The sequence below is a fragment of the Podarcis liolepis genome, assembly GCF_965112155.1.
Source record: "Podarcis liolepis genome assembly, chromosome: 5".
NCBI lineage: Eukaryota > Metazoa > Chordata > Lepidosauria > Squamata > Lacertidae > Podarcis > Podarcis liolepis.
Genome location: NC_139556.1, coordinates 66911360 through 66932041, shown reverse-complemented (window position 1 = coordinate 66932041; position 20682 = coordinate 66911360). Strand labels below are relative to the sequence as shown.

The 20682-nt window shown below is 41.7% G+C and overlaps 2 protein-coding genes across 10 annotated transcripts in view; one reads left to right on the top strand and one right to left on the bottom strand.

Moving 5' to 3' along the window:
• The window catches only part of CEP63 (centrosomal protein 63), a 28728-nt gene extending 27518 nt beyond the window's left edge, over positions 1-1210 (top strand). For all 9 annotated transcript variants that reach the window (XM_083506435.1, XM_083506432.1, XM_083506436.1 and 6 more), the window contains one exon: positions 720-1210. In XM_083506435.1, coding sequence (XP_083362561.1) covers positions 720-878 — 159 coding nt within the window. In that variant the 3' untranslated portion in view covers positions 879-1210. The remainder of the gene's footprint in view (positions 1-719) is intronic.
• Positions 1211-6507: 5297 nt separating this feature from the next.
• The window catches only part of KY (kyphoscoliosis peptidase), a 35487-nt gene continuing 21312 nt past the window's right edge, over positions 6508-20682 (bottom strand). Inside the window, exons 7-11 of the mRNA XM_083506443.1 lie at positions 19115-19223; positions 17668-17785; positions 11521-11709; positions 8873-9063; positions 6508-8022 (exon numbers count right to left, since the gene is read on the bottom strand). Of these exons, the coding sequence (XP_083362569.1) occupies positions 7118-8022; positions 8873-9063; positions 11521-11709; positions 17668-17785; positions 19115-19223 (1512 nt within the window). The 3' untranslated portion in view covers positions 6508-7117. The remainder of the gene's footprint in view (positions 8023-8872; positions 9064-11520; positions 11710-17667; positions 17786-19114; positions 19224-20682) is intronic.

Sequence of the window (20682 nt, the reverse complement as noted above, 5' to 3'; positions counted from 1 at the left end):
CTCAACTAAAGACTTCTGCTTGTGTAACAAGGCTTCCCCACCCGCAATGACCCCAAAATTGCCTTGAGGCCCCAGTGAGAAACCCCAGAACATGCGGAGGGAGGAGAGGTGGGGTTCATTCTGTCTGACAAGCTGAAATACTTGTGCAGACAGAACGATTAGAAGTGTGTGACATTGAATTCCATCCTATAATTTTATTTTTGAAAGATGTGACTCCTTGACCATAGCTTGCTGAGGTATACTGAGAATCTTGAGGGGAGCATGAAAGGCTTACAGTTCAATCCTAATCTTGTTTAATCAGACGTCAGCCCCATTTCTGTGACTTGAAATCCTAAAAATATTTCAATTAACTTCAGTGTTTTAAAGGCAAATAATAATTACTAGAGTTTTCAGTCATGATTTCTAATGTACAACTTCATCACACCCAATCTAAGCTCAATAGATGAAAGCTTAGGTGTGGGTGTGTGCTCAAAAGCAAACTATATTGAAATAATTGAGATTAATCTCCAAGTTAACATCTTTGGATGATGGTGTAAGCCAAATACTATATAATCCAACATTTTCACATTTTTCAGGGTTAAATATATACCAACAGTGCTGAGATGATGCTTTGCTTAGGGGATTTCTGTCCATAGATGCAGTTAAATAGTAAAATGTAGCAGTAGGCCAGAAATAATCTTCTGGTTGAGACCTGTTCAACATATATGTTTTCTTTTTAGAGCCCGTTGCCTACAACAAATATTGGTGCGATTGCTGTCAAGTTCTTGGAGGAGGAAGAAGAAAGATCTCAACATATCTTAGAACGCTTAGATGCACATATTGAGGAGTTGAAAAAGGAGAGTGAAATGACAATACAGCAGTTCAAACACCAAAAGTGACATTGCTTCAAGACCCAAGGATTGGAAAGCTGGCTTAATATAAGATGCATCAAGAAGGGGACCAAGGGAGCCTTCAGCAGCTAGAAAGGGGCTTCTCTTCTTTTCCCTGGTTTTAGTGGTGGTGAAACCAAGGGAATGAAGTTTGTCTGGAGCAAAGCATTTTGTCTGGGGGCAGTAATTGCACGACTTTCTAGATGCCTTATTAAGTCCTGCTGCACAAGAGTGTGCAGTGACTTTCAGGAAGGAATGATGTAGCGCTTTTTTTGTAAAAGAAAATAAATCTATTTTATATGTATATATCCATGTGAATAAATAAAATGACAACTAACCCATCTTCTTCTTATATCGTTACAACTCATGTTGCTGAACATTTTGGGAATTAGGTTACTTTTTGCTTCCAATTTTGCTTGATGTTTTTATTCCATGAAATATGTTATTCAAACAGTTTGAGAAACCAAGAAAAGGAGTTGTGATTTTGCTTCCTTTTTAGTTTTCCTGTAGAGTTGGAGTTTCCTGTACTTTGTGTTGCTATCACTTGCATACCAAACACTACATAATAATGTGGCAGTGGTTCCATTGGGGGTCTGTTTTATTACTATTTATCTTTCATAGTTGAAGAGGACAAAATGCAGTGAAATAGATACTCCATGAAAAGAGAGGGTGTTTTGGTGGAAGATAAGTTGGTACAGAAGGTGAAGTTCAATGTAAGTAATAAACACCTATACATGAAATCCATTTTACTTAAACAACAGCTGCCTTATGAAGTACTAAGCAGCTGCTCACAGCCATAAGAGCAAATTTAGAAGGCTGGTCAATCTGCCAGACAGCTATTAAAAAGTTGTTTTAGCTTAAACAAGAAATGTGTATCTTTAAAAATGTGTCCTTGAGCAGAAACCAAGATCCCAAGCATTAGGCTTCCATTCCCACCTCAATTAATCCTTTCTCCCTATTGGCCCTTGATAATCCAATCTGAATTACTAAAATGAATTACTACATTTAAAATATTTTCAGTGAAATATGAAAATGGTGGAGATATTCAGCCTTGCCCCCTGAATCCTTAGAATAATCCATGTGTTCATTTAAATTCTAAATCTCTTGCTTTTCCTTTTCAAAGGCTTCTGTTCATCTGCATGTAGTCTATACCTTTCATTTATTGTTTCTTCTATAGGTCAGAGAAGCCCCTGTATGTGACCAATATCTCCCCTTTTCAATAACATATATTTTTAGAGGTTTTAACTTGAATTTGCTCCCATATACATGATGGTATTAATGCTAATTATTGTTTGCTGAATGTATGATCTTGAGAAAGTGGAGAACATCTGTATTTCTAGATGCAGAAAGGTTTGTTGCCAAGCTGAGGATGTTTCTGCTGCTAGAAGGCTGGCCATAATTAACAACCTTCTAGATCTTGATTCAGGAGAATTCCTACTCTGCAAGAGCATCTTTTTGATGTTTGCCTCCATCATAAATGTAATAGTCTCTGTACATCACCAAACTCTTTCCAGTGTGCTAACTCCTATGTTTTGCTTGCTGTGTTTGATTTTTATGGCTTCATGTCATTCTTCGTCAACACCTCTCACAGCAGCTTGACACTGATAGACAATATGAAATCAAATGTGGCATGAAGACAGACTTTTTAAAAAATTTATGTTGTTTTGTAGGAATGGTGAACAGTTCTTGTCAAAGCACACAGAGCAAATATTTTTTGTGAAAAAGTGGTTGGGTGGCTGCCCCAGCCAAGTGAGTATACTCTATCATTTCTTGTGTAAGAGCCCTGGTGTTAACATTTTGAGTAGAGGGACTGAAAATACAGGAAACAGCTGCTCGAGTCAAGAAACACATGCTACAGATTTACTCCTTGGAAGAAAGAAGTCAGACAGGGAGACCTTGTAATTTTGCCCTTCATACTGAGCAAGGAACTTCTGTCATACATGAGTAACCTGACATGTACATTGGGATTGACTTTCCCTGCACATAGAGGTGACTTCTATGGGAGTGGCCAGCAAACTAAGTTTTGGATCCCTGAAAACGTGAATAATTATGAATCCATTCCAGATGCATTTTCAGAGATGTTGTGATTTGTTTTTGTGAAACTTAAGAGTACAAAAATAATCACTTAGTCACAAATATGACAGCCTTTAAAATGGACTGCTACTGAATGAGAAGAACAATTTTTTTTTCAAATTCTGTGACTTGAAGATGAAAATTTTCCCACTGTGAGTGTTGGTCAGGAGAGTTCAGCAACTGTGGCTTTCTATGATCTCCTGTTTGACAGTTTGCTCTTTGAACCAGGGAGAACTCTGACTGGCTTGCAGGTTCTGCAGTGCATAAGGCTATTGTATCATGTTTGACAGAGTTGGCGTCAAGCCAGTGTTGATGTTTCCCCAAAGGCCATTCATTTCCTACTGTATGATGATCTTTAAGTTGACCTCCAGTAATGCAGAGGGTAGAAAATAAAGTGTAGCAATGGGTGCTCCAGATTGTGCAGTGCTGTGGAGGCAAACATTCCTTAGAGAACATTATCAGTGGAAAGAAAAGAAGATGCTTCTTAAAAATTTGAAATGCATGGTGTACCTTGGGATATAAAATATGCCTTGTTGCAGCCATATTTTTTCCTACCTTGCTAAATCTTCAAGGATGTTGTGCATGCCGCCATCGAGTTCAATATAATTCCCTTTGTGACATTCATAATTGGGCAAAGACGAGAGCACCTTAACATTCTCTTGTAAATATATCTAACATCTTAACATTGCTCAGTCCCTTCTAAAAAACTGTGGGGCATCTCTATGTTGTATAGAGCTAAAGTAGTGTATTTGGTGAGGAGTATCTTTGGTGGCTCACCCCTCCATTCTGATTCAACACAAATTGCTTTAAATCAAAAACTAATTTGGGTGTATCTTTTTTTTTCCTGGAGGCCTATCTGATCCGAAAGAGGTACAAAAATGTTCTGTGCCACTTCACTCGTGTTGCTTCATGTAACAGAGTTGGTTACTGTGTTTTTTTAATTCAGGGGAAACACTGGTTCATTCTTGGAAAGAGAGTTGTAATAACAGAGGTGCCAAGAACCTGAGACAGTGCTGTACTTTGGCAGGGCAAACTGTTAGTCCCAAAATGGACAGCAATCTGAGACGAGCAAATTGCACAAGGAGGTTGGTATTCCTGCTTGTTGATTCCCTGTGCATATAGAGTACAGAAAATGCTAGAAAGGACTGATGAGTTAAGGGCAAAGAAAAAATTATATTAGGAGTTATGTGTAGTTTGTGGGCTACATCATCAAAAACTCTTGAGTGGGCTTAATATGTGTTGAGACTGTAAATATGCATGTTTTGGAGGTGGAGGAAGGTTGTTTATCCTGGAGGGTGATGACAAAGCTAGTGCAGACTTCTGAGGCACTTTTATCTGTGGCTGCAGGGTTTCCATGCATTCATCTATGCCTTGAGAATGTTGAACATCCCTTTGGAATAATCAGTTGGCCTTAACAGTTTTATAATTAATGAAGCTGGAGGGGAGTTTTTTCTTTGAACTGAGCCTTTTAATAACACCAAAGAGTTTCCTTTTTGCTTGCAAGGCTGAGCCAGATGTTCGCCTTCTACTTTACATTTAAAAAAAAACAACAACTGAGAATCAATGTGTATTATATTAGTAGGTTTAATTGGTAATCCTCAGTAAAAGAGTTCAGAGAAAGTTTAAGGATTATGCTTTGGCTGGTGTTCAGTATTATCTGCCTTCACATCAGATATAGAAGATTGCATCCAGCAGCTGAGCGTGCTTGTCCTTTAACTTCCTTAGAGGCAGCCCTGCACCAAATACCATTTTTTGGTGCTCTGTAAGATCTAGTTTATAGCCCAGAGCAGGGCCTTTTAGTATCGGAGTCCTGTGAAATTGTTTTCCCTAGGAGGCTTAACAGAGCCCTGCAGCGTAAGCCTTCAGAAAGCAATGCAGGGCTTTCTCTTTTCCGAGAAATTTCTAATGATCCATTAGTGATGTGAAAGTGTAGAATAAAACAATGATAAGAGTGTTCAAAGTCTTTGTAATCCTCCTAGCTATGTTGGGTAGGCTGGTATTGTTTCCAAATATAGAAAAAGAGAAGGGTTTGTTAAAGTCACCTAATCAGTCTATGGCAGATGCAAGATTTCGATCAACTGCTTCCTGATTTACAGCACAGAATCCCAGTTACTATATGCATTTTGGGGGTAGCCAACATGGTGCCTTCCAGACATCTGGGTTAAGAGACTTTTCTTCCTCCGTTTTTAGGATCTGTAGATGAAGCTGAATACGGCAGTAGGTTCAAGAGTGACAAAAGGAACCCTTCTCAAACTTACTTACCCAGGCCATATTATAATTTTGGGGTAGCAACAGACAGGGGTAGCAGCAATTGTCACTCATCAGTTGGCAGATGTTGTCTGTATGGCTGGCACAATCACGCTCCAACTCACCTCTAAAGGAACTTTAAATCTTTGGATCCTCTAAAATAATATAGCTAACACAATGGCTGCATGTAATGTGATTGTACAATATTACAAAAATGACACAGGAGCCTATTGGAAAGTTATGAGTCATGAGAGTGCCAAAATATTCCTCATATGTTTTTAGCTTTCCCTTTTATTTTATGATTTTTTTTGCTAAATGAGTGCTCCCCTCCTTAAGAGATGCTACAAAGCTCATCTTGCAATGTTCTTTTAATTATATATGTGGCCTGTCATGCTTGCACCACCTTGTGCGTCATCATTCTTCAGAGTGTCATTGACTATTGCATCCACAGTCTTTCCCTGGCTTCTTCCAGTGGGTACTACAATTTAAAGTGTGGTGGGTCGGAAGTTGTTTGAACAGGAGCGTAGCTATCTTCCCTTCTGCTTCCCCAAAGCTGAATAACGGGTTGGGTAGTATTAGCACCTTCATTCAAACTGCTGTTGGGGAAGATGCAATTGGGACACATGCCACTTGACCATCTATATTAGTCCTTAAACTGTTGTCTATTGGTGCGAACCAAGTCACAGCAGGAAGAATTACTCATTTGACACAGGGGCTTGCTTCAAGTATATATATTCCTACAAAAACTGGTAAAGCAAAACTTTTAAAGGCACATGGAAAAAACGAATTGCTGATATTTTTTGGTCTAGGCAAGGAATCCATATGGTTCAATGAATATATGAAATTTGTAATAAAAAATTAATGTCACAGCACTGAAAAACCTCCAGGGCTATCCAGTCAGCTCCCTGAATTTTGATTAGATACAAGGATTTTTAAAAGAGCAAATTGCAGTCTATTGATCATATAGAAGATTAGACAGATTATAACTTGTGTTAAAATAAATTCATTTTCTGACTTAAACCGCAGATCTTTGCTGTTATACTAAACTATCCATGTTTGACCAAAAGGGTTCATGTGTTTATATAGAAGCTAACTTTTATCTATGATACCTTTGTGTTCGTGTTTCATTCTGTGCAGGTCATCAAGATTGTCTTTGGTTATCCCACTATGTTTCACACTTGGTGAATTGCTATTTCCTAGAATCAGCAGCACAATCTTTTTTTATTGATAGGTAGCAAATTAGTTAAGAATTAAATTGCCCTTTTGTTCACATACATGTTCCTTACCATGTCATTTAAAAAGCACCACAGCCCAATGAGATAAAAACTAGTATTTAATTGCTTTTAAGATCTGGTGTAAAAACTTGTTTTCGCAGTATCATTTATATTTGTAAGACAATGAAGTGCACACAAGAAAGCTTCCATTTGGATTATAATCTTGCACCAATATGTGTTTTGATGAGATTCCGCAGCCACTCTCACATTGATGCTCAAAAGTGTGTGGTCCTTCTCTCTTCCTGGCTCACAATGAGTTAGAGAATGCCCCTTTGTTGTCCATAACATATTTGTTGAATGTAAGCCATTCAGAAATCAGCAGTTGCATCCTAAAATGGAGGTGGACTAGGTAGGGAACTGTGCATAATGTACTAGGCCTGTAGCACAGGAATAATCTATAGTTGAAATTATGTATATGGGAAGTATGACTTTACAGTGGTAAAGAAACTACATTTCCTACAAATGCCACTCATTGCGTAATACCATTCAGGACGTTTTGATCAAGTTGTATTGTTTTGTTGGTTCTTCAGAGAGGGGTGAGCACTATTCCCCAATGTTAAGGGAGCCTTAAGGAATTACTCGAGAGCGGTATGAACTGTGATATATCAGATCTCGCTGCACATGTGGACAGATGATAAGAGTAGGAGTGGCCTCCTACTGTGGCTCTACTTCATATTTCAAGATGTGAGAGTAGAACTTGTGATTGGCATTTTCCAGCACCATCACATAGACCTCTGTGCAGCCTGATGTGCTGCAAGATCCCTCCCAGTAGCCATCCTTGCTTAAAGACAAGGGGCAGATTTTTTCACATTGAACAAATGCCTTGGCAATGCTATGAAGCTTGAGTTTAAACTTAACGTTGCGGTCAGCAGGGAGCAACCCAGCTAGCGGCTCCACTAGCTCATAACCCTCCACCCACTTGCTATAAGTCTGGGGGAACACTGGCCATTTCACCTTGGTGTTTGGGCAACAGATGAGGTAGTTGAAGACATAGTTATAATTTCCAGGATCAGACTTCTTTTTCGCAAAGATTTTAAAAGCAAAGTTCCCTGCATGAGGAAGATGGATCTTAAAGTCTACCTGGTTTCCTTGGCAAGCTTGCAAGATGTGCCGTCTTGTTGTATCCTCGCTGAGGCTTACGTTGCCCGAATGCAAGGAAGCTAAAACACTCAAGTCCTTACTGAGGATGAAGCTGAGATCGTAGCGCCCGTCACTGGTATGAATGATTGGGCCTTTTTGCGAGGGCTTGAGGAATCCTTGTCTCTCTGAGAACCAGCTGGGACCAACAGGTTGATGAAGTTCCTTTGGAAAGCAGACGTTCCTGTCTACAGAGCTACACTCTAATGTATATTCTATCACACATTTGTAGACTTCATCTGAGCTCTTGGATGGTTTGGCGTAGATCTGTAGCTTATGGGTCCCCGTCTTCTGTGGGTAGAGCTCCAGATTCATCCCATTCCTCTTCAGAGTCATCAAGCTATATTCCTTTGCCCCTTTTAGTTCAAACATGAACAGCATCGGCAAACGAGTCTCCACAGCTACTACTACTTTCCCATTTACTGTGACATGCAAATAAAGGAGGCTGGTTAGGATGTTTCTTACTATTTACTCAAAAATACAAATCAATCAAAAAAAAATGCTGGAGAAAATGACCTGGAGAATGGAATTGCCTGCTGTACTGTCAATCATTTTGGCAGTGAAAGGGAGAATATTATGGTTGGCTGGTTAGAATTTGACAAGCGTCTGTCAAGTCCAAATTCAGAATAAATAACAAGAGGGTTAAGGGCGGGAAGCCTTCATTTTCGGGTACTTGTTTGCTTCTCTTTTATTACAAATGCAGTAGAATTGCTCATCATTCTTGGAAAAGATGAAAGCACCAATGTCTTTCAGTTACAGCTCAAGCTGCCTGCACTTTTGACTACAACCCCTTAGAAACTTGTCAGTTTCAGAGAAGTCTGAGAGAGTTCAAAAGACAGGATTTCAAAATGAAATTATTCCTTCCATGGTTAGGTTCTGAATGACACCATGGGGAGCTTCTGAAACTCAAGTGTACTAACTTGCACCCACATAAGGCTCTGAGCCTCAGCTCAGAATTTTTTGAAACTTTCCCCTTCACTTCAGGCTGGAATATAAATATTCTTAGGGCAAAAGCAATCTGATGGGTAATAAATAGCACTTTGTATTTTACACCAATTGGTACCCCAAGGGTAATGGTGATTATGACCAAAAAAGGCTGCAGAACTTTGAACTCCATGCTTTAGTCCTACAGAGCTAATCTTTTAAAAGTAACCCAGGAGCCTAAATCCTAACCTTTGCTACTTTTATCTTTTTTTTATTAGCCCCCTACCAAAAGCTGGAACTGTTACTTATAATAAGATCGGCATGGGGCAATGACATGTATCACTGTACCTGTTTGAATAATTGGTGTTTCTGGGTGGGCTGCCAGCAATCCCATCATGTAAAAGTCACTCTTATATAACATGTTGCTCTCAAACTGTTTCAATGTCACAGCTGGTTTGAGGAGCTGCCAATTGCTGTTGTCTGGGAAATGATTATTAATAAATAGGGCGGGGTGGGTGAGGAAATAAAATTCGTTGTATCTGGAACAAGAAAGGAGAGGTCAATACAACACTGGCACCGGGTGCTCTTTTCTGCCTTGTGCTGAATCTTAACTACGGCTGCAGTTCTAGATAGGTTTATCAATGGGGGTTTCCTTTCAACTGTACATAAATTAGGACCGGAATGATGGTAGGAAACACAGCTGAGCTCTAGGAGGCAAAATGAAGAGATGAGATGTGTAGATTTGGGACTGGGCTGGACTGATTTGGCTGAGAATACAGTAGAACAGAGGGTGCAGTCAAATGAGGCTGCTTGTTATAGTGTAATTTATCAATGGCCTAGTTTGGTTATAATGCTCCTGGCTTAAAGATAATGCATAGTTTATGCACTGATTTCCTCATATCGGTCCTGGTCTGTTTAAGGTTGAGTTGCTAGTTATGCTAGTGAGGAACTAGTGTTAGCATATTAACCAGGATCTTAAACCATAGTATGGTGCTGGATAGTTAAATGATATTAAATGATATGATAAATGTGTTTTTAATTTTTTAAAATTTTGCAAATACAATAAAAAGAAACATTGTCAGCTCATCTTAACAATAAAAACAATCCTACATGCACCCATGCAATCCATGTTTCCAAAAAGATTTCCAAATGAGATTTCATATATAACAGGGATGCTGTTTTAAAGATCAGAAAGGATGTGCGAAAGCCAAAAACTTGTTCCTAACTGAATAAACTATAGTTTGTTAAGGTAGGGAGGTTACATAAACTTCCTAAATTGCATAATTCAGTCATTCTGCTTCAGCAAGACATAGACAGGATTATGCAAAGCACTGAAATCTCCATCCTCCCCAGCTTCTTGGATTTCTCTATACAGTGGTACCTCGAGTTACAAATGCATCAGGTTACAAACGCTTCAGGTTACAAACTCCGCTAACCTGGAAGAATTGCCTCGAGTTGAGAACTTTGCCCCAGGATGAGAACGGAAATCGTATGCCAGCGGCGCAGCGGTAGCAAGAGGCCCCATTAGTGAAAGCACGCCTCTAGTTAAGAACAGTTTCAGGTTAAGAACGGACCTCTGGAACGAATTAAGTTCGTAACTATAGGTACCACTGTATTTTCTCTGCATGCACTTTCAAGCCTAGGTTTGCAGGTTTAAGGGATAAAAACTTAATTTAAATAAAGGAAGGCTAGATGGGAGTTCTAAGAATGCTGAATTCTGTTCCCAAGCATGTGGGCAAATCAGGCATTTTGAAAGAGCAATAAGAAAAAAACAATCTAGCCATTAGAGAGTGAAATTTTCAAAAACGTGGAATTTAACAACTTCAGTTAAGAAATAACTCTTTACACCCAGTGTAGTCCCTCTATGTTTAAGGGACAATGCCAAATGGAAACAGGATTCTCTTATAATTAATTTTTAGCAGGAGCTACTGAAAATGTATTTTCAAAGTCAATGCTCGTCTTCATTGTGTTGTGCCAAAGAAGGTCTATAATAAGCTAATGTGGGGATTTTCAGACTGGCAAGTAAACTCAGTTTGGCCTGTTGCTTGCCCCATGGTGTCTCTAGCCTTGGTGATCTGTGTTTCATTTCTAATTACTGTGGCCTTCTGATTACAACATGGGTTGTCCCAATACTAGGTCATCACATGGAGAAATATCAAATCCTTCACGTGGGTCATTGTCCAGACTACCAGTAACACTGGCTATCTGGACCAAGTGGATTTCTACCATTTGTTTCCAAGCCTTAATTTTCTTTTCATGGTTTTGACACCTTTCAGGAGTGTTTTGGTTTTAATAGTTAGTGGAAAGATTAACATTCGAAGAATGGGGACTTGTTTAGTTAGATTTCTGTGCCTTTTTAATGCTTAGTTTATAACAACCCTGTTTAAGAGCTTGACATTTCTCATAGGTGGAAGCCTGAGGAGAACTTTTAGGGGCCAATTGGTGGGAGGGGAGAAAATATATACACCCTTATTTATTTTTTAAATGAGGCTTTGTCCCTTTCATGCTTTAGCCTTTGAGACACATAGCTTGGAATAGTGAAGTAAATGGTCATTATGGTTAAATGATAAGCCCTGCATCCTGATGATGCTTTTGCTCTTTCAAATCTGAAATTTGACATGGATTTCAATAGGTACAGTGGTACCTCAGGTTAAGTACTTCATTTGTTCCAGAGGTCTGTTCTTAACCTGAAACTGTTCTTAACCTGAAGCACCACTTTAGCTAATGGGGCCTCCCGCTGCCACTATGCCGCTGCCACACGATTTCTGTTCTCATCCTGAAGCAAAGTTCTTAACCCGAGGTACTATTTCTGGATTAGAGGAGTCTGTAACCTGAAGCGTATGTAACCCGAGGTACCACTGTAGTTATAAATAAAGCAAGCAAATAAAATAGTATATGTTGCAGAGCCCTTGAATGTGACCAAGGAAAGCTACCTGTTTTGCTTATCCCCACCCCTGTGCCCCAGAGCTATAGGGAGGAAGAAAGGACAATCATACCTGAAGGTAAATTTGCTGAAGCAGTCATCAATGGAGCCACTTCCCCAGGTGCTGTCCACCAGATGCCACCTTCCATCAAGGTAAACTGCATTCCAGGCATGGTCATACTCTCCTGTGAAAGTCTCCCCAGCCCTGTAGCCATGGCCTTTAGAATAACCAGATAAATTCATGCATTGCACTCCTGCAATACTGGGGAGAGAGAAAGGATAGAAAGGACTTAAAGAACAGGGTCTTGCTTCTAAGGGGCTGTCTTTATCATTCATATAAATGTTGGAAGTGTTATGATCTCTCTTGCTCACTGCAGATTAGAGTGAATCACACCTGAAATAATACTCTTTTCATGCATTACTAATATTTATGGGTGTTAAGTCAAAGGCTGTCTTTTGTTCTTCCTGACATCTCTTGCTTCGAGCAAGTGTTACTATGGGAGGAGGCAGACTTTTAACTATTTGGCAGTTGATCCAAGTGCTGTGAAATTTTTATTAATTTTTTATTTTAAAACATAATAATGCTTGAATAAGTAAAGACTCCTGAAAACAGGCAGCCTCAGTTTATTTAAGATAAAGAAGGAAGCCCAAGAGTAGCCCAAGATGTGATTAAAGATGCAGGCGAGAAGAAAAAAGTAGTCTCACTGTTGTTTTCTGTGATGGAGCCCTGCTGCTATTTTGGGTAAACGCTCCCAGTCTGCAGGTCAATCAGGATAATCCTGCATTCTTAACGGCAAAATTAGCCTGCTAAGAACATAAAATGAGCCCTCCTTGATCAGGCTAAAGGCTCATCTAGCCTAGCATCCTGTTCTCAAAGTGGCCAAGCAGATACCAATGGGAAGCCCACAAACAAGACCTGAATTGCAACTGGCGTTCAGCAATGTAATGCTTCTGACAGCAGAGGTAGATTATAGCCTTCATGGTTAGTAGCTGCTGATAGGCCTGTCCTCTGTGAATGTGTCCAGTTCTCTTTTAACACCAGCCAAGTTGGCCATCATTCTCTTGTGGGAGCAAATTCCATCATTTAACTGCATTGTGTGAAGAAGTCCTTTATTTTGTCTGTCCTGAATCTTCCAACATTCAGCTTCTTTGAATGGCCCCAAGTTCTAGTATTATATGAGACAGAGAAAAACCTTATCCATTTTCTTCACAACGTGCAACTCTGTCATGTCCCCACTCACCTTTTTCCCAACCTGAAAAGCTCCAAACGTTGTAACCTTTCCCGATAGGTGAGTTGCTCCAGCCCCATGGTCATTCTGGCATCTCTTTCCTCCTCTTCATCCCCAAACCAGGCATAGGAGGATGTAGTCTAGGCTGGCTCTGCTTGTAAAGGTTCAGCCCCATAAAATCCAGCTGGCTGCTCCACCAGCAAAGCTGCAGCCGTGACTGGAGTCCTGCCTTGACCAGTTCTGAGGAACTCACACAAGTCTCATAGTACAATGTCTTAGTTTATACTTGCTACATCCAGGTTAGATGACTGTAGTGCTGTGTATGGGGTTGTTCTTAAATACAGCCTTAAAGCTTCAACTGATCCAGAATGTGGCAGTGAAGTTTGTGATAGGAATTGTCCAATCTCCAGCATCACTGGTTACCAGCTTGCTTCGCAGCTCAGTTTAAGCACTGCTTTGACCTATCATGGTTGGACCCAGAATATCTCCAAAATCACATCCATCCAGCGCAGCCAGCATGGGACAGTCATTCTATTGCAGAAGCCCTTTTTTGGGTTTTATAACTGCTGTATGAAATGGCACATCAGTATCCAGAAAAGGGCCTTTTCAACTGTGGCACTCAGGATTTGGACCATTCTCCTGAGCAAAGCACATAATAGTTCTCTCACTGCCTGCAGGCAGTGACGATGATCTCATATGTGAACTTTTGTTGAAGTCTGCTTTTATCATGTGTCCTGCTGCTGTTTTACATTGCTGTGTTTGTTTTTGCTGAAATGTGTGGTGGTTTTAGCTGGTATTTCATCTTTCTCTTGCTTTGTATTATGTCGGTAGTTTTGTAAGTTGCATTGCATATTCTGGTTTTAAAAAGGCAGCAAACAAGCCAGTCACGTAATAATTCTGGACAATCCTATAGAGATGGCCTAACCAGGTTCCTTCCTTTTACTGTTAACAACTCATCAATTAGGAGTGAGTGGCTAGAGAGGGCTGTGAAGAGCTCCCTTGACGCTTAACAAAGCCAGTAGCTTGAAGAGAGTGATGGTAGATGAAATTAAATTTGTGGCAACATTGGATTGAATGAAACAATTGGAATTGATTGCAGACAGTGATACAATCCTTGCAGACAGTTCAGCGAAAGCATCTGCTCAGTGCATGGAGATGATTAAAAGCAAATAAGATGTTAGCCTGTGTTTCAAAGGGGAATAGAAGATAGCCCGGAAAACAGTGCAAATTACAATGGTGTTACGTGAATGGCATGACCTTCCCTTCAGTACTACTGCAGTAGACAGAGCTGGTCACTTCAATGTGAAGAAAAGTGGTTGAGAGAAAGAGAACAAAAATTTGAAAGGCTTTAGGGAAAGCGCATGAAGGGAGAGAGAGTTGTTTCAGCGAGGCATGTGGAGAAATGAGATAATTGCCAGTGATAAAGGGTACGGCTGGAGAGAAGGCAAGTCTATATAATCAATGAAAGGAGAAAATGGGTACTTGGTTGACGGTCGGGTTCTTCCTCAACATGTCTATAGCTGGGCCAGCACTAGAGGCAACAATGATTCCTGATTTAAACTGCTGAAATAGAAGCATTTCTGCATGTTGCTACTTCCCTCTGCCAGAATGGTGTTTTGTTCACCCAGTTAGTTCTGCCCTTAGTCAATTAACTTTGCTGTTTCGAGCTGTGGGGCTGCCAGCCCAGACAGCTGCCCAAGTCAGCAAGGCTTTGGAGTTTTGGACGGGCTCTTCCTTGATATGCCAAGCTGGCAATCCAGCATTGCTTTAAAAAACATTCTTGGTTAATTGTATTATTTACATCAACAATGGAGATGGATGGTGTCTTGTCAACCTCATTTGTTTCCAAAGCCATTTTTGTGGTAATGATTAGGACTGCAAGGTAGGCTTTCCCCAGCGTTTATTATCCTCCATAAAAGTCGTTCATTTCCCAAATGCAGCCAGAGCTGTGGCAGGCTTGCCAAGCAAAGCAGCTGTTGGAGGCGAGACCCTGCTGCCACCAGAATCTTCAACTTCTGATCGAACATGGAGGTTACACTGTATGTGAGACCTGAACATCAGAACGCCTAACAGGGTGCCAAAATCTCGGCATGAGAAGCGAATTCCATGGCCCGACATTGGATGCCGTTGCCCCTAAGCCTATTCAGTTAGAAATGTTATGTCCTCCATCCAGTGTCACTTAAATGTATAGCTTGAAGAAAATTGCCTACATAAATAGCGAGACGGTAATGAAAGGTTGAGAGTGCACCTTGTTGCCACATGAAAATTATCACCCTGATCATTACAACAGCAATTGTGCACCATTATTATGTTGTGCTGGTCTTGCTGCAACAAGCTAGCTAATCTTGTAATATCACAGCCACTGCTTGGAAGTACCCTAAAGGTTTCTGCTCTAGAATAGAAATGAAAGACACATGTGTCAGCTTTTGCCTGCTCAGCAGCCACAAATGTAGCAAAGCTGCTCCTTTCTCTTTCACCCCAAGCATTAGGTTTTTGGCTGGAGGTACACTTGACAGAGCAATGACAAACCTAGACAGCATCTTAAAAAGCAGAGACATCACCTTGCCAACAAAGGTCCTTATAGTTAAAGCCATGGTTTTCCCAGTAGTGATGTATGGAAGTGAGAGCTGGACCATAAAGAAATCTGATCGCCGAAGAATCGATGCTTTTGAATTATGGTGCTGGAGGAGACTCTTGAGAGTCCCATGGACTGCAAGAAGATCAAACCTCTCCATTCTTAAGGAAATCAGCCCTGAGTGCTCACTGGAAGGACAGATCCTGAAGCTGAGGCTCCAATACTTTGGCCCACCTCATGAGAAGAGAAGACTCCCTGGAAAAGACCCTGATGTTGGGAAGGATTGAGGGCACAAGGAGAAGGGGACAACAGAGGATGAGATGGTTGGACAGTGTTCTCGAAGCTACAAACATGAGTCTGACCAAACTGCGGGAGGCAGTGGAAGACAGGAGTGCCTGGCGTGCTCTGGTCCATGGGGTCCTGAAGAGTCGGACACGAGTAAACAACTAAACAACAGCAACACTTGACAGAGCAATGGTTTGGGGTAGAGAAGGGAATTTGGATTCAGTTTTCTCTTCAACAGTGTTTGCTATGGAAAAACAACAACAAAGGATGGCAGGATTCTCTGTTGATTTCAATGCCTTAAGAAAGGAAAACAAATGAGGTTGGATAATTTGCCTGAAGGCAGAACTTAGTACTGCTTCAGTCTAACAGGAAGGGGCTGCATGCTTTATTGAGGCACACAAGGCAATACCGTATTCAGGGTTGTGAATGGTGCAAAATACCCTATAGAGACAGCCTGCCTTAATGGCTTTTTGTAGTATTTCTGTACCCGTTTTGCACCCCTCAATGGGCTACTTATGGTCCCATTTTAGGATTTCATTGTGTGATCTCAGCCATAATGAATGCAATGATGTCTGCAGCAAGTAGTCAATGTAACATCACTGAGGGCTAGGAAAAGTCTTCCACTGGCCCCAGCCCACTCAGTGAGGCAGAATGGAGAGAGTTGGGATACATCTCCATTGCAAAGCAGCCACAATGCTTGTCATGCTGCTCTGGCAGGCTTTGTGTTCATCAAAACACGATGTGGCAAACCTAGGCTGACCCATGTGTAGTCGCCCACGATTAGCTGTTGCAGAATGGATAAAGATTGGAATCCACAGCACATTGGAAGACATGCAGTGAAGATGCACAGTATCTGCATTCAAGTAGGCATGTAAATGCTGTTTTCCATAAGCATCCTTTTTGCAATGGGATGAATATTTCGGTGAGTGCTTCAATATCCCACAATTGCTTAATTAGCTTCCAGCAGGGCTAGATCCTGACAAGGGAACATTTGGATGAGTTGATAATTATTATTGTTAAATGATATCTGGTAACACAACATTTCATCATGTTGATGTTTACTTTTTATGGACACCAGGGGCTTGGCTTGGAAGAGCTCTCAAAGCTGCAATTAAAAATATACATAATTCCTTCCATAAGCACCTGTTTTTTCTCAATGGGTAGAGGATGTGTTGGAAGAAAACCTTGATTCATTCTCAATTCGATTAAGGTCTGGATGTAACAGAGTGGGTGGCATGAGAATCCAAGTCTTCAAGGAAGTTCTAACAACATCCTTTAAAAAAAAAAAATCTCACCAGCCTTAATTCATAAAACAAAGCTGGCAGGAAGGTTCTTGTGAAGGAATCAACTTGTATGTCTTGTAGCCATTCTTTTGTGAGCAGTCAGGTAGAAATTAATCACAGTACTTGCACAGCCAAATCCCACCCCTCTAACTCAGGGTGGGGAACTTCAGGCTGAAGACCAAATGTGGCCCTCCAAGCCTCTCTAACTGGCCCTTGGGAATCTTCTCAGGCCATGCCCCTCACCAGCCTTGCTGTCCCCTTGAGAGGGAGGAAATGTCCTGTTGCATGAGTGCCACACACACACGACTTAGATGAATCCTGCCCAGAGTCTTATTTGTTGCTCTGCCCTCTCACTCACCACTGACTTGTGGCCCCTGGGAAGTCCCCCAGAAAGGAATGTGGCCCCTGGACTGAAAAGGTTTTTGCACCAGGGTGCTCCTGTGCTAGATGTATGGGGCAGTTTGCAGAGGATGTGGCCAAGTTCAGTATGGGACACAACACTCACCATTTCTTGCGTGTGAGGAACTGCATGGGGGTAGTCTATATTCTTCAGTCCTAATGTTCTTTTAACCTTCAGATGCTCCAGAAAAAATCAGAGAGCCTCTTCTAACTAAATTATCCCCATGTACTCATCTGCCATTATGTTAATGCAATGCGAGCCTCAGCAGATGGTACAAAGTAAATTATGGAGGGGGGGGGTGGGCGGAAAGCAAAATTGACCTTTCTAGGACTTGCTGCTGTTCAACAATATAGCTTCAAAACGGTGCTTCAAATCCTAGTTGGTGTAAAGAGAGAGAGAACTGGTGCAGAGGTAACAGAGCAAGGGAACATTTCTGATCTTCATGTACCTGCACATTTGTTCAAAGAGCCCAGCGTATCCCTCGCAAATGCTCTTTCCGCTCTGGAGAACATCCTTGGGCTTGAAAGACTGCTGGTCTTTGTTAAAGAAGCCCACAATATCATATTCTGGGGAGCAAAGGTTGAAAGTTTAACCACAGGTGTAAAGTAAACAAATAGACAAAGTGAAACAAGGGTCATTCAGACCTGTGCTAAGTAACCAGGAAGTATTCACATACGTACAAACAGGTACAACAGATGTTTACTTAGGGTGGGATTCACCTAAGGAAGCCTGTCAGTGGAAGCCCTTGGTAATGTGCAACGGATACTGACACTCTGTTGTTAAAGAACAAGAACAAAACAACTTTCCCCATCCAAATTAGACTGCTGAAATGAAGAAACTTTACCAGGAAAAATGCATTACTGCATAAAGGGACTGTGAATTCAGTTAACTGCTGCTGCTGAAAACAAACTCCTAGCACTAAGTTCAGTGTGCTCAGAGTCACCCTGTTCTTTAATTGTAACTGGGATGTCTTTTGTGTCTGGCTCTGGTTGGTAGATACTGAGATTCTAACAGGGGTGGGAATCAAAGGAGGCCTGATCAGCCTGAAGTCTGCTTTGCCCCAGGGATAGATGCACCACCAAATCAATATTCCTGCTAGGCTCTCACCAGTAGGACAGAAAGGGAAGAGAGGGCGGCTTTTTGCTTTTTTAGTACACCAGTCCATGGGTTGATGTTCTTTCCCTCCATGTGTTGGTGGGGTGTTAGTTGGAGAATGGGAAGGTTTCAGATCCAGCAGCTTTAAATCCCTCAGTGACCTACCACTGGTGCACCCCTTTCCAGTGCTTTCTCTCACTGGACCTCAGCTGGAAAGCCCCAGCGACAATTCTTCCTGCACTGCCTGGGAGGGGGTTTTCAAGGAAGGACCTCCCTCTCTGCCCAGAATTGCATCCTAAGGGAGAAGAACTGTTCAACCCTTTCTCCTTTGGCCAGTTCCCATTCCAAATTGCTACTTTTCCCTCCTTGCAGGAGAAAAGCTGTAGGCACCAATACAAACCCAATTTAGTATGAATCAACTGTCGTTTGTTTCATAAATAGTACTAAGAGCCTTCTGTGGTGTCACAACACAATTTTCACAGCTGCGCCAGACTTGAATTGGGAAAGAATGGTCCAAGGGAAGACAATATTTTACACCTGTATTTTCTGGGAAGGGACAGTTCTCTGAAAGGTATATGAGTGAGAAGATTATTGACACAGAGCACTTTTTGCAGTGGTGGTAAAAACATTTCAAAGTTTCTTAAAATTCAGATTTTCAAGGCCTGGTGCATTTTCTTGACATTCTCCCTGCCTCTATTACCAACACAATGTATAAACTGGGTTCTAGAACCACAGTGAAAGGCAAGCAACTGTTCAGCATTATACACAGGTTCCAGGAAATGATGGCATCCTCTGCTTACCTATATGATGGCATATCCATGTCCAAATGGCCCTAACCTTTTCCAGGTCGGTACGTGCTACGCGAAGCAAGGTTTTCACTAGCTCCTCCACAGTACTCTTGGCGGTCACCTGTATTATACGAAGAAAGTGGATAACTGGTGATTTCAAACCAGCTGTGAATGTTGGTTACCTTTTCTGCCTTCCTACAAAATTCAGAGGATCTCTCTTAGGGTCCACTACTTGGCAGAACCATTAACTTCATCAACAAAATCTCTGCTATGTGTCACAGAAAGAACATTAGCTTACAGGTGTGGGGAACCTGTGGCCCTTTGGAGGTTGCAGAACTACAGCTCACGCCATCTCTGGTCATATGGCATGTTCAACAAACAAAGTTGTAGTTCAGCAATGTCTGGGTGGCCAGAGGTTCCCTACACCTGGGTTACAGTTTGGCTCAGGATGGAGCCAGTTTCTGTTTGTTTGTTTAGAAGCCCTATCTATTAGTCAGCAGGTTGGCATAAGGCACTCAGAACAGGGTTTTCCTCAACTTCATCATGCTGTTCTTGGCAGCTTGCTGTGTTTTAAGAAGCAAGTCTTTTACAAGCTTCAACTATATTATTGGGTAGGGTTACTCTCTCCTATCCCACGTATGCCCTTCAGATACGTTTAGACACTATAACTAGATTCTATTTAAACTGTTTCCTTTTACATGGTATGATGGTTGTCAGCCAGACCTGCTCAGCCCTCAGGCCAATATGAGATTCTGTTACTGTACAATTTCCTTTGCCAGCCAATGAAAGTGTCTTGTATCTGTTCTAAAAGATCTGGAAGCCACATACTCAGTGGACATCTCATCCTGGGCTGATGCTGTCTTTGTGAGAAATATTTAGCATGTTGTTTATAATAATAATAATTTATTATTTATACCCCGCCCATCTGGCTGGGTTTCCCCAGCCACTCTGGGCGGCTTCCAAAAGAATATTAAAATACTGTGATACATCAAACATTAAAAGCTTCCCTAAACAGGGCTGCCTTCAGATGTCTTCTAAAAGTCTGGTAGTTGTTGTTCTCTTTGACATCTGGTGGGAGGGCATTCCACAGGGAGGGCGCCACTACCGAGAAGGCCCTCTGCCTGGTTCCCTGTAACTTGGCTTCTCGCAGTGAGGGAACCGCCAGAAGGCCCTCGGTGCTAGACCTCAGTGTCCAGGTAGAACGATGGAGGTGGAGACGCTCCTTCAGGTATACTGGACCGAGGCCGTTTAGGGCTTTAAAGGTCAGCACCAACACTTTGAATTGTGCTCGGAAACGTACTGGGAGCCAATGTAGGTCTTTCAAGACCGGTGTTATATGGTCTCGGCGGCCGTTCCCAGTCACCAGTCTGGCTGCTGCATTCTGGATTAGTTGTAGTTTCCGGGTCACCTTCAAAGGTAGCCCCACGTAGAGCGCATTGCAGTAGTCCAAGCGGGAGATAACCAGAGCATGCACCACTCTGGCGAGACAGTCCGCAGGCAGATAGGGTCTCAGCCTACGTACCAGATGGAGCTGGTACACAGCTGCCCTGGACACGGATTTAACCTGTGCCTCCATGGAC